This window comes from Falco cherrug, chromosome 2 (assembly GCF_023634085.1).
Source record: "Falco cherrug isolate bFalChe1 chromosome 2, bFalChe1.pri, whole genome shotgun sequence".
In the NCBI taxonomy this organism is placed as follows: Eukaryota; Metazoa; Chordata; class Aves; order Falconiformes; family Falconidae; genus Falco; species Falco cherrug.
Window position 1 is genome coordinate 20,164,251 of NC_073698.1, and position 15,558 is coordinate 20,179,808.

Here is a 15,558-nt window from a genome sequence, read left to right on the forward strand (position 1 = left end):
ATTCCAGCCTGGTCGGTGACGCTAACCTCTTGCATTTCTGTGGTACCAAGCTGGGGCTCCACAGGCCTTGTGTGACTTACGGACCTGTTTTCCCTTGCTCCTGATTAGTACTTTCTCACTTAATTATCCTTCTACTAAATGCCTCAACAGATGTGCAGGGCTTAATCATAGTGCACCAAATACTTGATTCAAGTGATAAATTCTAGAGGCTTCTCTTAGTGCAAACCATTTCAGTGGACTGTATCTTTTATGACCCAGAGTACTGCGGATGCCTATTTTTGTGGCTTGCGCCGGAGACCCTGAATGTATTGCGTTACATACCTGCTAAACATACAGATAAACCGGCACAGAATGGACAGAGAAGTCATTAGAGGTGAGAGCTCGATCTCGTGTAGATATGTATGATGCAAGCTTCTCGCCTCCCGAAGCAGGCTTCCTTCCTTGCCCCAGAGCGGGACCCCGCAGCCGGTGTGTGCTGCAGGCCGCCTCGCAGGAGCCATGGGCAGGTGAGCCCTTCCGCTGCCGGCTCGGGCGGCGCCGTGTCGCCCGGCCCCGGTCTCTGCGCGGGACTTCAGCCGCCTCGGCGTCTGCTGGAGAGGCAGCACGGCAGGGCTGTTTGTGGGGAGAAACCAGAGGTGCTGCCTGGAGCCCCCAAACCCTGCGAGGGGCAGCGCTGCTTGCCCCGGCGTGACCGGGAGTCCGGGCTGCGGCGACCCCCTCCCCCGCGGCAGCCACGCAGCCGGAGTTGCGCTATTTTCGGCTGTAAATCCCCACACTTCTCATCGGCCTTGACACCTGGGCTCGGACGGGGCCACACCCGCCCCGACCCTGCCTCAGCCTCGTGCCCAGGCCCGGCGGGTCCCGCTCGGGGCTCGGTGGCCCCGCAGGGCTGCGGGGAGCCCGGCCACGGAGGCCGCGGGAAGGAGCGCTGGGCTGCCGACGGAGCCGAGGGGGACACGGGGCGCGCCCGCAGGGGACCCCGACACCCGGGCGGCCCGCTGCGGGGTGGCTGCGGCCGGGCGCCGGACCGAGCACGTCCCCGCCCGTGGGGCCGTCCCGGGCGGCGGGGCCGTGCCGAGCGCGGGACCGGCCCGCTCCCGGCGCTGAGCGCTCGCCTCCTCCGTGAGCGCCTAAAATGTTCCTGGCATGCGAGGCCAAGGGAGAAGCAGTGAGGAGCGGGGCACTTTTCCAACAGCTCCTCCGCCGACAGAGCCAGTGGCACGGCGCGGCTCCGCAGCCCGCCGCTCTCCTCGGCTTGCTCCAGCAGTCCGACCGCCATGCAGCGAGGCAGGGTAAGGGGCTGCGGGCTGGGGGCCGGGCGGGGCGATGCGGGTGGAGCGCCCCGACCCCCGGGCCGGGGGCTCCGGGGCGCGGCGGGTGGGGGGGCGCGCCCGGTCCCAACCCCGCTGACGGCGGCGTCGTTGCAGGTGCGGGCGGCGCTGGCGGCGCTGCTGTGCGCGACGCTGCTCCCGCTCCGCGCGGAGGCCGTCAAGGCGCCCAAGCGGCCGGCGCGGACCCGGACCTGCGGCGAGCGGCCCGAGGAGCTGCTGGAGCAGCTGTACGGGCGGCTGGCGGCGGGCATGCTCAGCGCCTTCCACCACACCCTGCAGCCGGAGCCGCCGGGCCGCCAGCACAACACCAGCTGCCCCGCCGGGGGCCGGCCGGCCGGCGACAAGAGGTTCCGGCTCCCCGTCAACCTGCGCAGCGCCTCGCCGTGGGCCTACAGGTGATTCCGGGGGGAAGGGGGGGCCCGGCCGCCTCAAGGGGCGAAGCGGCGCCGGGGTCCCGTCGGGCCGGAGCTGAGCCGGTTCCCGTGCGTGGGACCCCCAGCGCCGCGCCGGCCCGGGGGCTTCGCCGCCCTGCGCCATGCGGTGCCCCGCGGCTGGGCCGGGGGCGCCGGCCCTGAGGGGGGCTGCCGCATCGGGCAGCGGCCGGAGGGCAAGGTGTTAAAGCAGGCGTCTGTAATGGGCAGGCGGGAGGTAAACGGGTGTAAACGGCTTGTGCGAGGCACATGTCTAATGGGCAGAAAGATAAATGACACGCGAACGAGGCGGGGCGAGCTGCGCGGCTGAGCTCTGGCGCGCACCCCCGGCAGCACAGGCCGCCCCGCGGAAAGCCGCTCGGGCGGGCTGCCGCGGGTGACGCCGCCTCGGCGGGCCGCCGCCAACGGGCCGTCACCGGGAGGGCCCCTCGTGGCTCCGCAGCAGCCCCCCGCGGCGCCGCGCGCCGTCCCCGAGGTGTGCCTCCGGGCGCCGCGCGGCTCTCCCAAACGCGGCCGCGCACCGCGCGCGCTGCTGAGGGCTGCTGCGCGCGGCCCGGGGCTCGCGGGGAGCGCGTGCGGCGCCTGCCTGCGTCGGCGTTTCCCTCCCGCGCTTCGCACCCCTGAGGGGGAACGGGGGGGTGTGGGGGGTGACAGACTGTTTTTAAGGGGGGCGTAAAAATAAGTAAAGCAAATCCGGCGTTAGGCGGGTCAATACACGGAACGAGGGGCCGCGCTTCTGCGGGGAACTCTGGAAAGCTTGTGAGCGCTGGTCCAGTACGCGAGACCTGGCGCGCCTCGCCACATCCACCCTTCTGGTAGTTTCTCCCGTGAGCAAGACTGAATTGGCTTCTCTGTTTTCGGCTTCGTGAGACACTGCAGACAACCGGAAGCTAGAACATCCGCAAACTTAAAGGAACCGACTTTATTGCTGCTTTCTGTGCATTATCCTTTGTGTACGCCTTGATGCAGTTGCTGTGTATTCAGCAAACTTAAATATCTCCTTGTTAGCCATCTCCAGTAAACATTTATTTTGTGGCGTGGGTTTTGCCCACTTTTAGTTTAAGAAGTAATCCTACTGAGAGCAAAATAGTTTATTTGCTCAATGAGCCTTTCATAAACAAAGTATTTTTAGAAATAGAATTTTTAGTAATACATCTTCTGTAAGCAAACTGAGGATTTTTTAAAGCTACCTAAGCGTGCAAAAAGCAAGTATGATGACAAAAAATACCTACCGTTAGGCTCAAGGTCTTTTTTAATGTTGGTTTTGCCAAATACTAGTGCTATCAGAAAATTGTCCTCCTGGTCTGAAAACAGTGCCTTCCATGCTCACATCGCCTTAGGCGGGTATTTATTTTCAGTTGGAGCTCTGCATAGGCTCACTTCCTAACAGAGAACCAGCTGCTGTTTGGGGCCTAGCTTACAAAATGTTTGTTAAGAAACTGTAAATCCACTGTACTTTTCAACAGACCACAAACTATTCACATACAAATACCTTGATGACATCTCCAAGCTAGCAATTTTGAAAGATAGTGGGGGGAAAAAAGTATTATACCATTAAAGGCAAAATCTAAAATTACGTTCAGGGGAAAAGTTGTTTCTCTAGGGTGGAAGAGGCCTGAGTACACTGTCCAGTTAGGAGGTCTTGTTTACAGCTTTTTTTCTCAGTTGCATTTTTACTGTATCATTAGTGTGCAATGACACGGCAACAGACATTGCAAGATGTGAAGTGGAAGTGTAAAATATAAACCTGCTCATTATGAACAGTGATGTGCATTTGCTCTTACAACCTGCTATTTCATAGATTTTGAAGCCAGATAAAAGCATTAGGAAGATCTGGTCTGATCTGTGGTGTTCACCTGCTTACCCTGGAAGCAAGCTGCCAATTAGAGCTACTGCCTATCTTTCAAAAGGACAAGCAACTCTCCATTAAAGATTGCAAGTTATGGCGCATCACGTCTTGTCAGCGGTTAAGCAATTTCACTTACACGATCCCAACAATTTATTCTCCATTGCTGGGGTGTGATTCTGAAAAGCTGCACACAGCTCTCTTCTGTAATACAGAACTTTCTTGGCAGGCCTGCTTACATTTAATTTTTTTAATCTTTCCTCATAAATTGCTCCCCTTCACTGTTCGTGGCTGTCTCTTGAACTGCCTCCTGAATCACCAGAGTTGTTCTAGTAGTGAATGCCCAGAAATTAATTCACTGCAGGCAGACCCCTCTTGTACACTCTGGTAGGACACCCCTCAGAGCATGAATTTGACTATTTGAAACTTGCATCAAAGTGCCTGGCCCATTTCAGTGTGCCTCACAGACATCCTGCTCTCAAACTTCTTTTCTGCCCCTAAAGAGTTACAGTGCGGTTGATTTCTGTTCTGGGCATAAACGGTCTTTTTTTTCTTCTTTACCTGCATTTTAATGTCTGAAATACCGCACGCTCTTTCTCTGTCTTCATTGTGTTGCAGCAGTCCCCATTGTTACCATCTGCAGATTTCATTAACATACTGTTTATACTCCCTATTCCAAGTCATTAATAATAAAGATACTAAGTCTGGCTCTGCTTACCTTCCCCTGCATATCTCCTTAGGCACCTGTTCCCAGCTGTTCAACACTGCTTCTTGTAATTCTTCTGCTCAGATGACCATTTAGTTCAAGTAAACTGATATTTTTTTTGTATCAGCAGTTGTGAGAAAGAACCAGATATGTTACTTAGAGATCTGTATATAACATTCACCCTACTGCATTGCATATATCCAAGTTTGTCGTTCTGTTTAAGTGTGGAAGAATTAGGTTTGATTGACTCAAAGTTCAGAAAATCCTTGTGTGGCTTCTTTCCTTATCTTTGTTCTGTGCATACTATTTATTTTCAATTACTTGGTCTTTAACTTTGTTGTACAAAAATCAGGACTTAGATCGTTTTTGGCTTGCTACAACCGAGATATAGGAGTTGCACATGTATTGTACCATAGATCCATCTGGTCCATGCTCCTGCTGCTGGCAGCAACCAACAGGTGGTATTTGAGGCAAGGGTTAGGGGAAAAATATTAGTTCATCTGTCTGATGGTGAAATTCCATCCTGATGGCCACAGAAGATCAGTATGTAACTCAGGGCACAAAGTTTAATCACATGAATCGCTCTTTACTCTGAAGAGCTATAAAGAGACAGCAGAGTTCCCTGAAGTCAGTTCAGTGAAGTCTTGGTCGTACTGGATTTGCCCAGCACTCCAGGAAATTGTTCTAAGAATTACCCAGGTCTTCTAAAAAATAAAGCCAGCAGCAGCAGGTCTGCCGTGAAATCATCATGCCCTGAAATCATCAGGCCAGCTGTACGCCAGTTTGTGACATCTGTCCGGGAGTTGCTTGTATTTTTTAGCAGTATTACATGGAGAGTCAGTGAAATCCAGACAGCCTGCTTGTAAAGAGAGGTACTGGCAAGGGCTGTGGTCCTTGGCTACTGCTGCGGTTCGCAGTTGCGTCACAAGAATTAAGTGATACAGGTTGTCTTACCACCTATGGATCCCTGCCAACAGCACAGGATGGGTTCTTGTTAAAAGTTACAGAAACCATAATCGTGGTGGATCTTTATGAATGCATACTCAGCTCTAGAGACACACACAACAATTGCTCATGGACAAGTGCTTTTGTAAGAAGGATTAATTTTAAATGCACGCCTAAATGTTTGCAGGATCTGATCATAAAGCTTAGAGTAATGGCAGAAAATTCTGATCCCACTGAAGCCAACAGTGCATTTACAGGTAGTGTTGATTTGTAGTTCCATTCATGGTGCTGCAGAGCACAGGTGCCATTCATTAATCAGCTGTATACATCAGCTCTATTTTTGTTCTGTGTTGTCTTAAGTTTGTAATAACATTCATAGCTAGTTTGTAGGAATACAATCAGAATCTTCTTGCAGAAGTTTGCAACACACTTCTGCATGAATTTAGCAAAAATTCTTTATGTGTATTCAAGAAGTCATTCCTGTTTCTGAATTTCCAGATCTCATGGCTTCTGTGTCTGTCTCTGGGGCTTAATCCTGCATTTACTGAGGGTTCGTTTACAGAGATTTAACTTTTGTCAGTGTTGATCTGATAATGAAATCCCATGTTAGTTAGTCCCCCTCTCAATCATAGCCCACCTTGGTTTTTCTGCTTTTAAAAAAACAGTTTCAGTTTATAAGCATCCTTGGTTTAGTGCTCATCTACATAAAATCTTAAAAGGTAATACAAGCAAGTCTCTTGTTCTACTGGTAAAAGTCAAAGCTTTTCTGCAGTGCTTTTGGAAAAAGTCATACAAGAGGGCTTTCCTTTAAATAATACTCCAGTGACTTTCATGAACCTTATCCGAGACACTTCCCAGGATTTAACATTATCATGTGGCACAGTGTGCGTATCCCAAAGATGCAGCTGAGGGGAAGAATACAAAGGGATGCAGAACTGCCATCCTTTTTGTTTGAGTACATGTTCATACAGCTCTTCAGAAAATCACAGTTGGCACTAGGCTGTTTTATGCAGGCACTGTAATTACTACCTGTACATAAAACAAACTAAGCATAACGTGAATAAAAGAACACCCGTTATAGAAAAAAAATGTCTTGCCAAGAGGGGAAAAAAAGTTGTTAGCTTTTAATCCTGTAAGTATTTCAGAGTCCAAAGTAAAGGGATGATGATCTGCTCGTTAGACTCCTGATAACATCCAGCTGTGAGCCTAGTGCTAACAGTGATTTTCTGAAGAGGCAGCTGTGTCTGCCTGCCCCAGCACAGCACCTGACCCACTGGAGTTAGCAGCTTGGAAACTATGAAGTTATAATATTATTAAAAATACTACATATGAAAGCAACAGTACAGGACAAGACAGATTAAGTCTTTGCAAGAGTTTTACTTCTGACAGAAACTTTTCTCTTGATTTTCCAGGCTTAGTACGTAAACGGCAGGAAGTTTGCTTTTCACTGGGAGCTCTCAAAGCACTCATAGGGTCATAAGGAAAAGTAGCTTAGAACTAGTCACACTTCATTAGCAGTTCCAGTTCAGTACAAACCTGCTTCTTGTTCCAGCAGATCAAAACACAGCAGCCTGGCATAGCTCACTGCTCCTGTCATTTGTAAATCAGGAGTGCTGGCTAAGCAGAGTTAGCCTTACGTACTAGTAACTTGAGTTCACAGGACAAGGGCAACCCTCATCAAGTTAGCTGGGCTGTCTCGTTTGCAGCAGTGGCCACAGCAAATGACACAAGGATGCAAGGGACACTTGGGTGCCAGCGGAAAGTTGCACTTCTTTGCTCCTCCACCCCTCTTCACAGCTGCTTCTGTTGTGCCTACCCCAGTCGAGTGTCTCTTTCATCAAGTATAGGAAAGAGTCAGTGGGAACTTGGACCATGCGATTTATCTGGTTAACCTGCTCAAATGTGTTTGCCCTGTTCTAGGAGAAGACATAAAAACATGACTTGTAGTGCATGGAGTAATGGAGATGCATCGAATTCCAGCAGCTGAGGCATGGTCATTGTATGCACAGAGTGATTATGTTCAGTACATGCAAACAGAGGAAGCAGGTCACACAACTGCATTTGTACAGCTGGCTTACTGGTGTTTGTTAGTGGTTCTGATCCAAATCAGTCTGGGTTGCCTAGAAAGGTAACAGTGAGGCTTTAGTCATATGGCTTTTCTTAACAGGTTTGAGCTGAAGATGCAGAGCCTTGGATATTGCTCCAAAGTTTAGTGATATGTAAGTGTTTAATTTCAGGAGGCATTACTTAGAGCCTTCAGCCTTGGATGCAAAACCATGTCTATATTTTAGTTCCATCTTTGGGTTTGGATCCTCTGATTCCTTCCAGCCCTCACACGATGGAGTAGAGGTATCTGCATCAAATTTAGAAATATATGAGATTTTTCTGTGGAAAGCAGAAAACCACACCACACCATCCTTCCAAAAACCCCCTCATTTATACCTGACTTTTGCCACGTGGGAATTTGGAATGGGAAGTTTGTTGTAGACCATATTTCCACTGACAGTGTTCTCCTGTTATTAGTGAAAACCCTTATGTTTGCGTCCAGAAGCATGTTCATGCTTTCCAGTAACATCATAAACCAGGTGCTGGAGATAATACAGTAGAGGAAATACCGAAGACTTGACATATGGTGTGTTTAACAATCCACCACTGAAATTATTCACACTTGAGTTTGAAATGGGACTGTATCACGGTAGAAAAGCCTGTATTCCACTTTCTTCCCTTCTGCTGGCTACCAGACATCTTATTTCACATTGGTGTGAGATCCTGTAACATGAAGGTATTTCCTGGGGAAAGTAAGCAGGTATAAACGGGACAGAGAAGCTTTGCAAAAAAATACCTGTGACATCACAGATGTCTGGCGAGAGAACTGGTCAGATTTTTCTGTGAGGAAAACAAATTCTGTAAAAAGACAAAGAATCCAGATTATATGGCCATTGCAAAACAAACAAACAAACAAAAGTCTCATTTCTTCGATGACAGGATAATCAAGCTTGTGTTTGGCTAAAGCTGTGATTCCAAATGGGTTTTAACGTGATAAACTGGTGATACTTCTGAAAAGGGCAGCTCCCTTCTGCCTCCATCTACAGCTGCTTGTTCACACTGGCTTGTTTGTGTAGGGTGCTGTGTATGTGGGGCAAGACAGCTGAAGGACCAAAATCCAGCTTTTGATGAAGTTCTCTTCAGTTGGTTGAATTCCCTGATCAATTCTGTGACCAGAAGGACATCAGCATCAACCCAGAGGCACAGGCGAGAGGGAGACCCAGGCTGCCTGTTTTGGCAAGTGCAGATTTTGTTGACTAGAAGTGACTGTGTGGTCAGACTTACACTGCCTCTTCCACAGCTGAAACCTCTTCTCCTCTCAGAGGCCACCTAAAGAGATAAAAGGCTAACACTTTGATACCCAAGGAAGTGGTACAAACCCTGGGAAACACAATTTAGGAATCATTTTAGACCTATTGTGGTTTTCAAAATAGGTTGTTTTGAAACTGTGGAAAGGGGATATTGTATACTCAGTAGTTTGTATCATCCCATAAATAATTATATTGATGACAGGTATTTAATTTATTCATTTTTCTTATGTAGTTGCCTCACTTCATCTACTGCATAGTGGTCCTATCCTGTTCCCAATTAGAGGATGACTTAAAACCCAGCGCAAGAATTTTTACTGGTTTTGCGGCAGTTCACAGTAAACATTAGAGGCTTGAACGTTCTCTCTGGTGTCAAATCTTTGACTGTTACTCAGTTTTTTAGCCTCAGCTGCTGTAATTTCCCATCCAAACATGGGAAATGATTGATTTAGTTGCAAGAAGAAAAATTATCCACTTGACTGAGTAAAGAGCTGGTGAAATACTGCAACAGAGCCTCTGGGTGGGCTCGGGGTCTCCTCTGGAAGTTCTTAAGAACAGGCTGGACAAACATGGGCAAATACATCTGAGCTTGCCTCATGGAGGCATTTGGACTAGGTGACCTCCCAACATGTCTTCATGTCCTCTGCGTGCCAGTAACAGCCTGTAGGACACTTCTGGTGTGCACTCTGTGTAGGTCTAACTGTCTACTAGTGTGAAAGAGGAGCGGGGGAAAGGCCAGAAAAGGGTTTTCTGTTACCTGACAGGTAAGGTAAGTGCTTTTGATAACATCTGTGAGGTCAGCAACCTCCCAAAGTGGTGACAGGCTCTGGGGGAGACGCACCAAGAAGCAGTTGGCAGTGCTGCTGGGCTGAATGCGTCTCCAGCCAAGAGAGCCGTCATCCCTCTGCAGCTGGACAGTGCAACCCGTGCTGGAGCAGGGCTCGTTTTCTGACTGTGAGAACAGAAGGTGATCTGGGGGAAGCGTAGAGTGACATAGAGAACACTTGGCATAGGAGCTAAACATATTAAAATACCCTCTTTCTGGAAGTGCAAACATCTTTTCTAGAATAATGGCACGCAGTTGTAATAACGTACAATTTACAGCCATGCCTAGCAATTAGTTCCAGTACAAGCAAGAAATGCAGGTAAAGAGCAAAGCAACACATACATCACCACCACAATAAGCAGCGTGGCTAAACACTCCAGTATGTGTACTCTGCTGTGTACTTTGTCTTTTATTTTGAAAAACAAGCAGACTTCATCAGCTTTTACTCTTTGCTAAAAACAACAGCTGTAGGTCTGCCAGCTATGGTCTCTATCGTAGTATGACATCTTTGTTCATGTGTCGAACAACATGCGGAGAGGAATGGTGAAACTTGGACTTCATTGGTCTGAGCTGTACTTAGGTTACAAGCTTTCCAGCTTCTGTTTATCAGGAATTTCCAGAGACAGGGCATTCATAAGCAAAAAGAAATGGTCAAACAACAAACTGTAAGACCATAGAAAATAGAGGCTATACTCTTGAAGCTTTGGGGCAATGCTTTACTTCAAAATGTAGCAGGAGAGGGCAGAAAAAAACATTTAACTTTGCAGTTTATCTCCATGTGGTTGTGCAAATGTTATTCTCTGGTTAGAGGAAAAGACAGTGGAGGATTAATGAGAGAAAAAAATATAGAAAGAAAAACAGAGTTCTTCTTTCAAGAGAAAGGCACCTTTATAACCCCAAGTATACTAGGGAGCAAAAATGATTGCAGTACAATTTAATTCTATTTAAATTATACAATTTTAAAACATCATGTCATAGCTTTAACAGTATTAATGTTAAAAAGGATTTGTACCAATTTTTGAAGAAGTCAAGGCAGATCAAAAGTTTGAAAATGCCCAAGCATCCTTTTTAATGCTCTATTTACCCGTTCAGCCCAAAATGCAAAACTTATTCTGCTTACCCCCAAATCTCACATTTTAGAAAGCCAGTCACTTCCCAGGTGCATGTGCACTGTAGGACCTGATTGGTTCTATAAGTTGTTCATGGTTTTTCTTTACACTTTACAAATAAGAAGCCAGACAGCAACAGCTACAGCTATTTTTCCTGGCAAAGAAAACAAAAACATTACATAAATGTTTATGGTCAAATTACATTATAATAATGTTTTCCAGATAAATTTATCTATTTTTAGATATACTAATGAATCTTTATTATTTGCTTCCCTATAGAATTTCGTATGATCCCACAAGATACCCTAAATACATTCCTGAAGCATACTGTCTGTGCAAAGGCTGCCTCATGGGGATCTTTGGTGAGGAGAATTTTCACTTCCGCAGCACCCCTGTGTACATGCCAACAGTCATCCTCCGTCGCACGTCGTCATGTGCCGGGGGCCGTTACGTCTACACAGAAGATTACGTCACTATCCCAGTGGGCTGCACTTGTGTACCTGAGCAAGAAAAAGAGGCTGAAAGTGTAAATTCCAGCATAGATAAGCAAGAAATGAAGTTGCTGGTAAGCCAGAACAAGCCATCATCAGAATGAAGAATACATAATCGTGTTACAGTACTGGCTTGACATCATCATTTCACAACCTCAAGAAACTGCACCGCAGCAGCAAACACATGGACTTACCCTCTTTTTCTACTTAATTCCAGTTATAAGATGGAAAGTTTTGTCCAGTCACTCAGATCATAAGAGATGACAATTCATATTAAGAACTTCTTTAGCTCATGTAAGTATTTGTTGCAAATTCCAAAGTAGCTTTTTTTTTTTTTTTTAGAGCAGAACATTTTATACTTGCTTATTCACAGTAAATTTTAGATGATGCAACTGTAAGGCATGCTAGCTATTACTATAGCAGACTACTGGTTGTAGACATTTTTAAGGAACCTCTTACACTCTACTTTTAAATACTCTTATATAGAAATCACATAGCTGCCATACATGTCCCAAACCAGCAGTTAAAAGGATAATTTCTCAGGCTGGGAGAGCCTTCCTTTATATTGCATATCTCATCTCCTAACAGTGTTCTTGGCTGTTACATCTTTGGCTATTTATACACTACAGCAAGGAAACCTTTGCTGGCTTTGAGTCATTCATGAAACAATATTCTACAAGTTTGTTGTTTTTAACCTTGCCAAATGGCTAAGGGTACAAAAGTGCTGAGAAAAAGCATGCTAGAATATTTTAAAACAGCAGTGGACTTTCCTGATCTGGACTAAGTCTAATTACACAGAAGATTATCAACTAGAAAAAACACACTTTGGGTCCCAAGAAATCTGTATTAGATTTCATTCATCATTAACTGCTTAACTGTTTCCTGTGACAAAACTGTATTCTGTACAGTTGAAAGGCCAAAACCTTTTTCATGTTAGGAGAAGAGATTCCCCATTCAAAAAAGAAAAGTACAAAGGACAGGCTTCATTGCAGGTACACTGCAGATGAGTAACAGGCTAGGTCTTAACTTCTAGGTGCTCCAGAAGTCATTGAGGTGAGTCCCGGCCAATGCAAACTTGTTAAGTCCAACTGATTCATACAACTGGTGTGAGTCATTTTTCCCTATGCAACACATAACAGATAATCATCTGCAAAAGATGCTGGTCTGCGGAAGAGCAGTCTTCCATCTTTGCAGCTTACAGGAACCTGATGGCAAGCCCTAACCAGAAACTCCAGATACACAAAAACTTGTATTTCCAGAACAAGAGACTGAAGGTTGACTTAGTCTAGTGGATGAGAATCAGGAATAACCAGGCATACCTTGCACAAACGTAACTCCTCAGAGAGCCACCATCACCAAAGTTGATTAACTCTGAATGCACGGCAGAGAGTATCTTTTACAGTTGAAAGATCGTGACTGCAATATCATTACAAAAAAGAATTAACACCATATGCAGCAATGTATTTGCTACATCAAGAATCTCAAAATTTGGCTTAATTCATAGTGGAGAAAGTCCCCACACTACACAAACACATGCTCCTTTGGAGTGTCATTGGATGAAGAATGGAAAGACTATGAGCTAACCAGAATTAACAAGTTAAATAGAGAATGAAAATCATATGATAACTCCTTGTCTTGGTGCACAATTATTGGCTGTGCTCTTTCTGACTCAGTCTAGTATAACTATTTTTACAGTGCAATCTGTGTGTAGCTTCTTGCAAAGCCTAAAACAACTTTAAGAACTCCAGAAACCAATAAAAGATTCCCATCACAATGTCAGATTGAAGTTGATAACTGCGTTTCTTGTGCAGATGCTGTTCCACAATTCTACTTGTCTTTAGATCTGTGTTTCCTCAAATTGTGATGCCTCTATCTTAAGGGGATTCTCAAAGGAGAGTTCAAAGAAAGTCATAAAGTGTTTATACTACTCGGAGAACAGCTAATGGCCTAGCTGCTGCCAGCAATTATAGGTAGTTACTTGTTCCCCAGAGAATGTAAATACTTGCAGCAATTACATCCACTTTTCCTTCCTCCTAATGTGGAAGAACTTCTCACCCTCTGAGGAGAGGGAAATGGTAATAAAAGACAGAGGGGCTCAAAAGAGAAGCAGACACACAAAACCGGAGAAACACTGTGTTGGATGATGCTTCAGCAGTCTAACCTCTTATGATTTCACTGTTAAATTGTGGGGGTTTTTCCACACGCACACTTCAGACAGGGTGAAGTTGGACCTTCAGACTCCACAGCACAGAAAGCAAAGTCTTCACAGTAAAAGGCAGTAAAAAAACCCAGGCAACAAAAAAATGCCAAACCACACAACCCTTAACATTTAGTAAATACCCAGAAGGGCTACCAGCTAAAGCTTTGGTAAATGGTGCCCTCCAGCAAAACTCATCTGTCTGTCCACACTTTGTTATACAAATTTGTCTGCAACACATTAGTTACTAGAGCACATGGATTTATTGGCATGATGTGGAGAAAAAAAAAATCTCACTTTTTGTTGCAACTCTCTTGTCCTGCAGGCATAAATTACGGAGTCATTTTGGGTTCTCAAGTAACTAGAGCATGTTCTGGGAATTCCTGGGAGTCACAGGCTAAGATCAGGTAAATGGAATATAATCAGTTTCACCAATCCAGAAAAACAAGATGCTTTAGCTTACATCTAGCTTCAGGAATTAGATGACTGAAAGGAGAGTACTAGAGAACTGCAGAACCTCAGTGGATCAATAGATTATGCACGTTGGCAACCTCTTTCTCATCATACTGCAACAAGTGCAGAAAGTTTCCTATGGTTACAAGCAACCTCATGTTATCTTACTCAGAAGCCCATTTTCCTTTTGTAATCCTCACCCTCTTTTGTGACAGACTTTTTAGCTGAGCCGATTTGTCTCATGATCCAGCTTTCCAGTTAGGTGTCTCTTAAAAGCTATGTTTATGTTTTAGCATAAGCAACTGTTTGGTAGTAATTTGTTAGTGAACAACTGTTTGTTAATACTTAACATCAAGAAGTATTAGCTACACAAACGTTTGTTAACCTTCAAAATATCCTTCCATATATAAACTCTCTCCACGTTACTCACGTGGAGAAGGTTGAGTATTAAATGTAGTTTGTGCCTGTTTGGGATTTTTTTTTTTTAAAGATATCAGCATATCATAGATTTATATCAGTTTCACTTCAACTGCAGTGTGACATTTTCCAGCTTCTAGCCCTCTGGTTACAGCTGCTGCAGCCTTGCCTGTAAGTTGCATGGGGGGAGGGAGGGTGCATTGGAGTTGCTTCAAGGCTTCACAAACTGTTGACAGAAGGCAGACATGAAATGCCTCATTGAACCAACTCCAGGCCCAATAAATGCAAACAATTCAAAGCTGAAACTCTCTGGCAGCTGCAGCTGATTTGAGAAAATTTTTGTTGTGCCAGGAAAATCTTTTCCTTCAATGAGGTTGTCCCTGGAATACATTAGGAGCCACAAAATACAGAACAATATCCTTGGTAAAGAGATTATTTTCTTCTCTGTCATATCACTTAAGATAGTTTGGAAAACTCCTATCATTTAGAAAGGTTGAGAAAAGCCTGAGATGCTAGTTTTGGTTTATCAGCCAGTCATTACATGAAGGTGTTTGAATAGGTGAAGGTCTACAGCTGCAAGTAAACATGGAATTGCGTGGGGGGACACAAACAAGAAAGCAACAGGGGGAAAAGAGAAAAAGGATATGATGTTCTCATTAAGTATAAAGACCCCTTAATCTCGCTGGGATTAGGGAACAGCCATAACTACCTGGACTAGGGCACGAGGGAGATCTTGTCAGTCCTACATATTTTGCTGAGTGGCAGCATAAGCTACCACTTGGTTTTGCTGTATTCCCATCTAAGGAGGCTGCAGAACATGAGCAGACCCAGAGCAGCAGCACAAGCTCTCACACGGGCTGACAAGGAGCTGCTGCAACCCAACCCCAACTGCACCGTTTCCCACCTCTCTGCATGGCACTGGGGCTGCACCGTGCAGGTAATTGAGAAGGAGTGACAAAACCAACTATCAGAGATACTTTCTGCTTGCTGTGGTATGGAGGGGCATGGGCGGAGGGGTGAAAGCAGTTGTGTGGTACAGAGACCGGCTAACTGTACAGCCAAGGGTGTGCGGCCAAGAAGGCCAATGGGACCCTGGGCGGCATCAGGAGATGCGTGACCAGCAGGTGGAGGGAGGTGATCCTCTCCTCTGCTCTGCCCTGGTGAGGCCCCATCTGGAGTGCTGTGCCCAGTGCTGGGCTCCCCAGTTCAAGGGAGACAGGGAACTATTGGAGAGGGCCCAGCGGAGGGCTACAAAGCTGATGAGGGGACTGGAGCATCTCCCTTATGGGGAAAGGCTGAGAGAGCTGGTCCTGGTTAGCCCAGAAAAGAGAAGACCGAGAGGGGACTCACCTATGTAGGCAAATATCTTGAGAGGATAGGGCCAGGCTCTTTTTGGTGGTGCCCAGCAACAGGACAAGGGACAATGGGCACAAACTGCAACATGGGAAGTTCC

General features: G+C 46.2%; 1 protein-coding gene across 2 annotated transcripts; it reads left to right on the forward strand.

Annotated features, from left to right (window-relative positions):
- Positions 1–786: 786 nt before the first annotated feature.
- On the forward strand, positions 787–13,740 carry IL17D (interleukin 17D). Of its 2 annotated transcripts, XR_008730944.1 has the most exons (4): positions 787–1,292; positions 1,428–1,726; positions 10,827–11,332; positions 13,561–13,740. XR_008730944.1 is itself a non-coding variant. In XM_055702359.1 (3 exons), the coding sequence occupies exons 1-3, from the start codon at positions 1,278–1,280 to the stop codon at positions 11,140–11,142; spliced, it is 630 nt and encodes a 209-aa protein (XP_055558334.1). In that variant the 5' UTR covers positions 787–1,277; the 3' UTR covers positions 11,143–12,817. The 2 variants fall into 2 exon arrangements, 1 of the variants encoding a protein (XP_055558334.1); XM_055702359.1 differs by lacking the exon at positions 13,561–13,740 and having other exon boundaries at positions 10,827–12,817.
- Positions 13,741–15,558: the final 1,818 nt, after the last annotated feature.

Bases quoted from the DNA above. Each gene is read 5' to 3' on its own strand.
- IL17D (XM_055702359.1), top strand. The intron at 1,727-10,826 runs GTGATTCCGGGG...GCTTCCCTATAG, and splicing joins GCCTCGCCGTGGGCCTACAG to AATTTCGTATGATCCCACAA.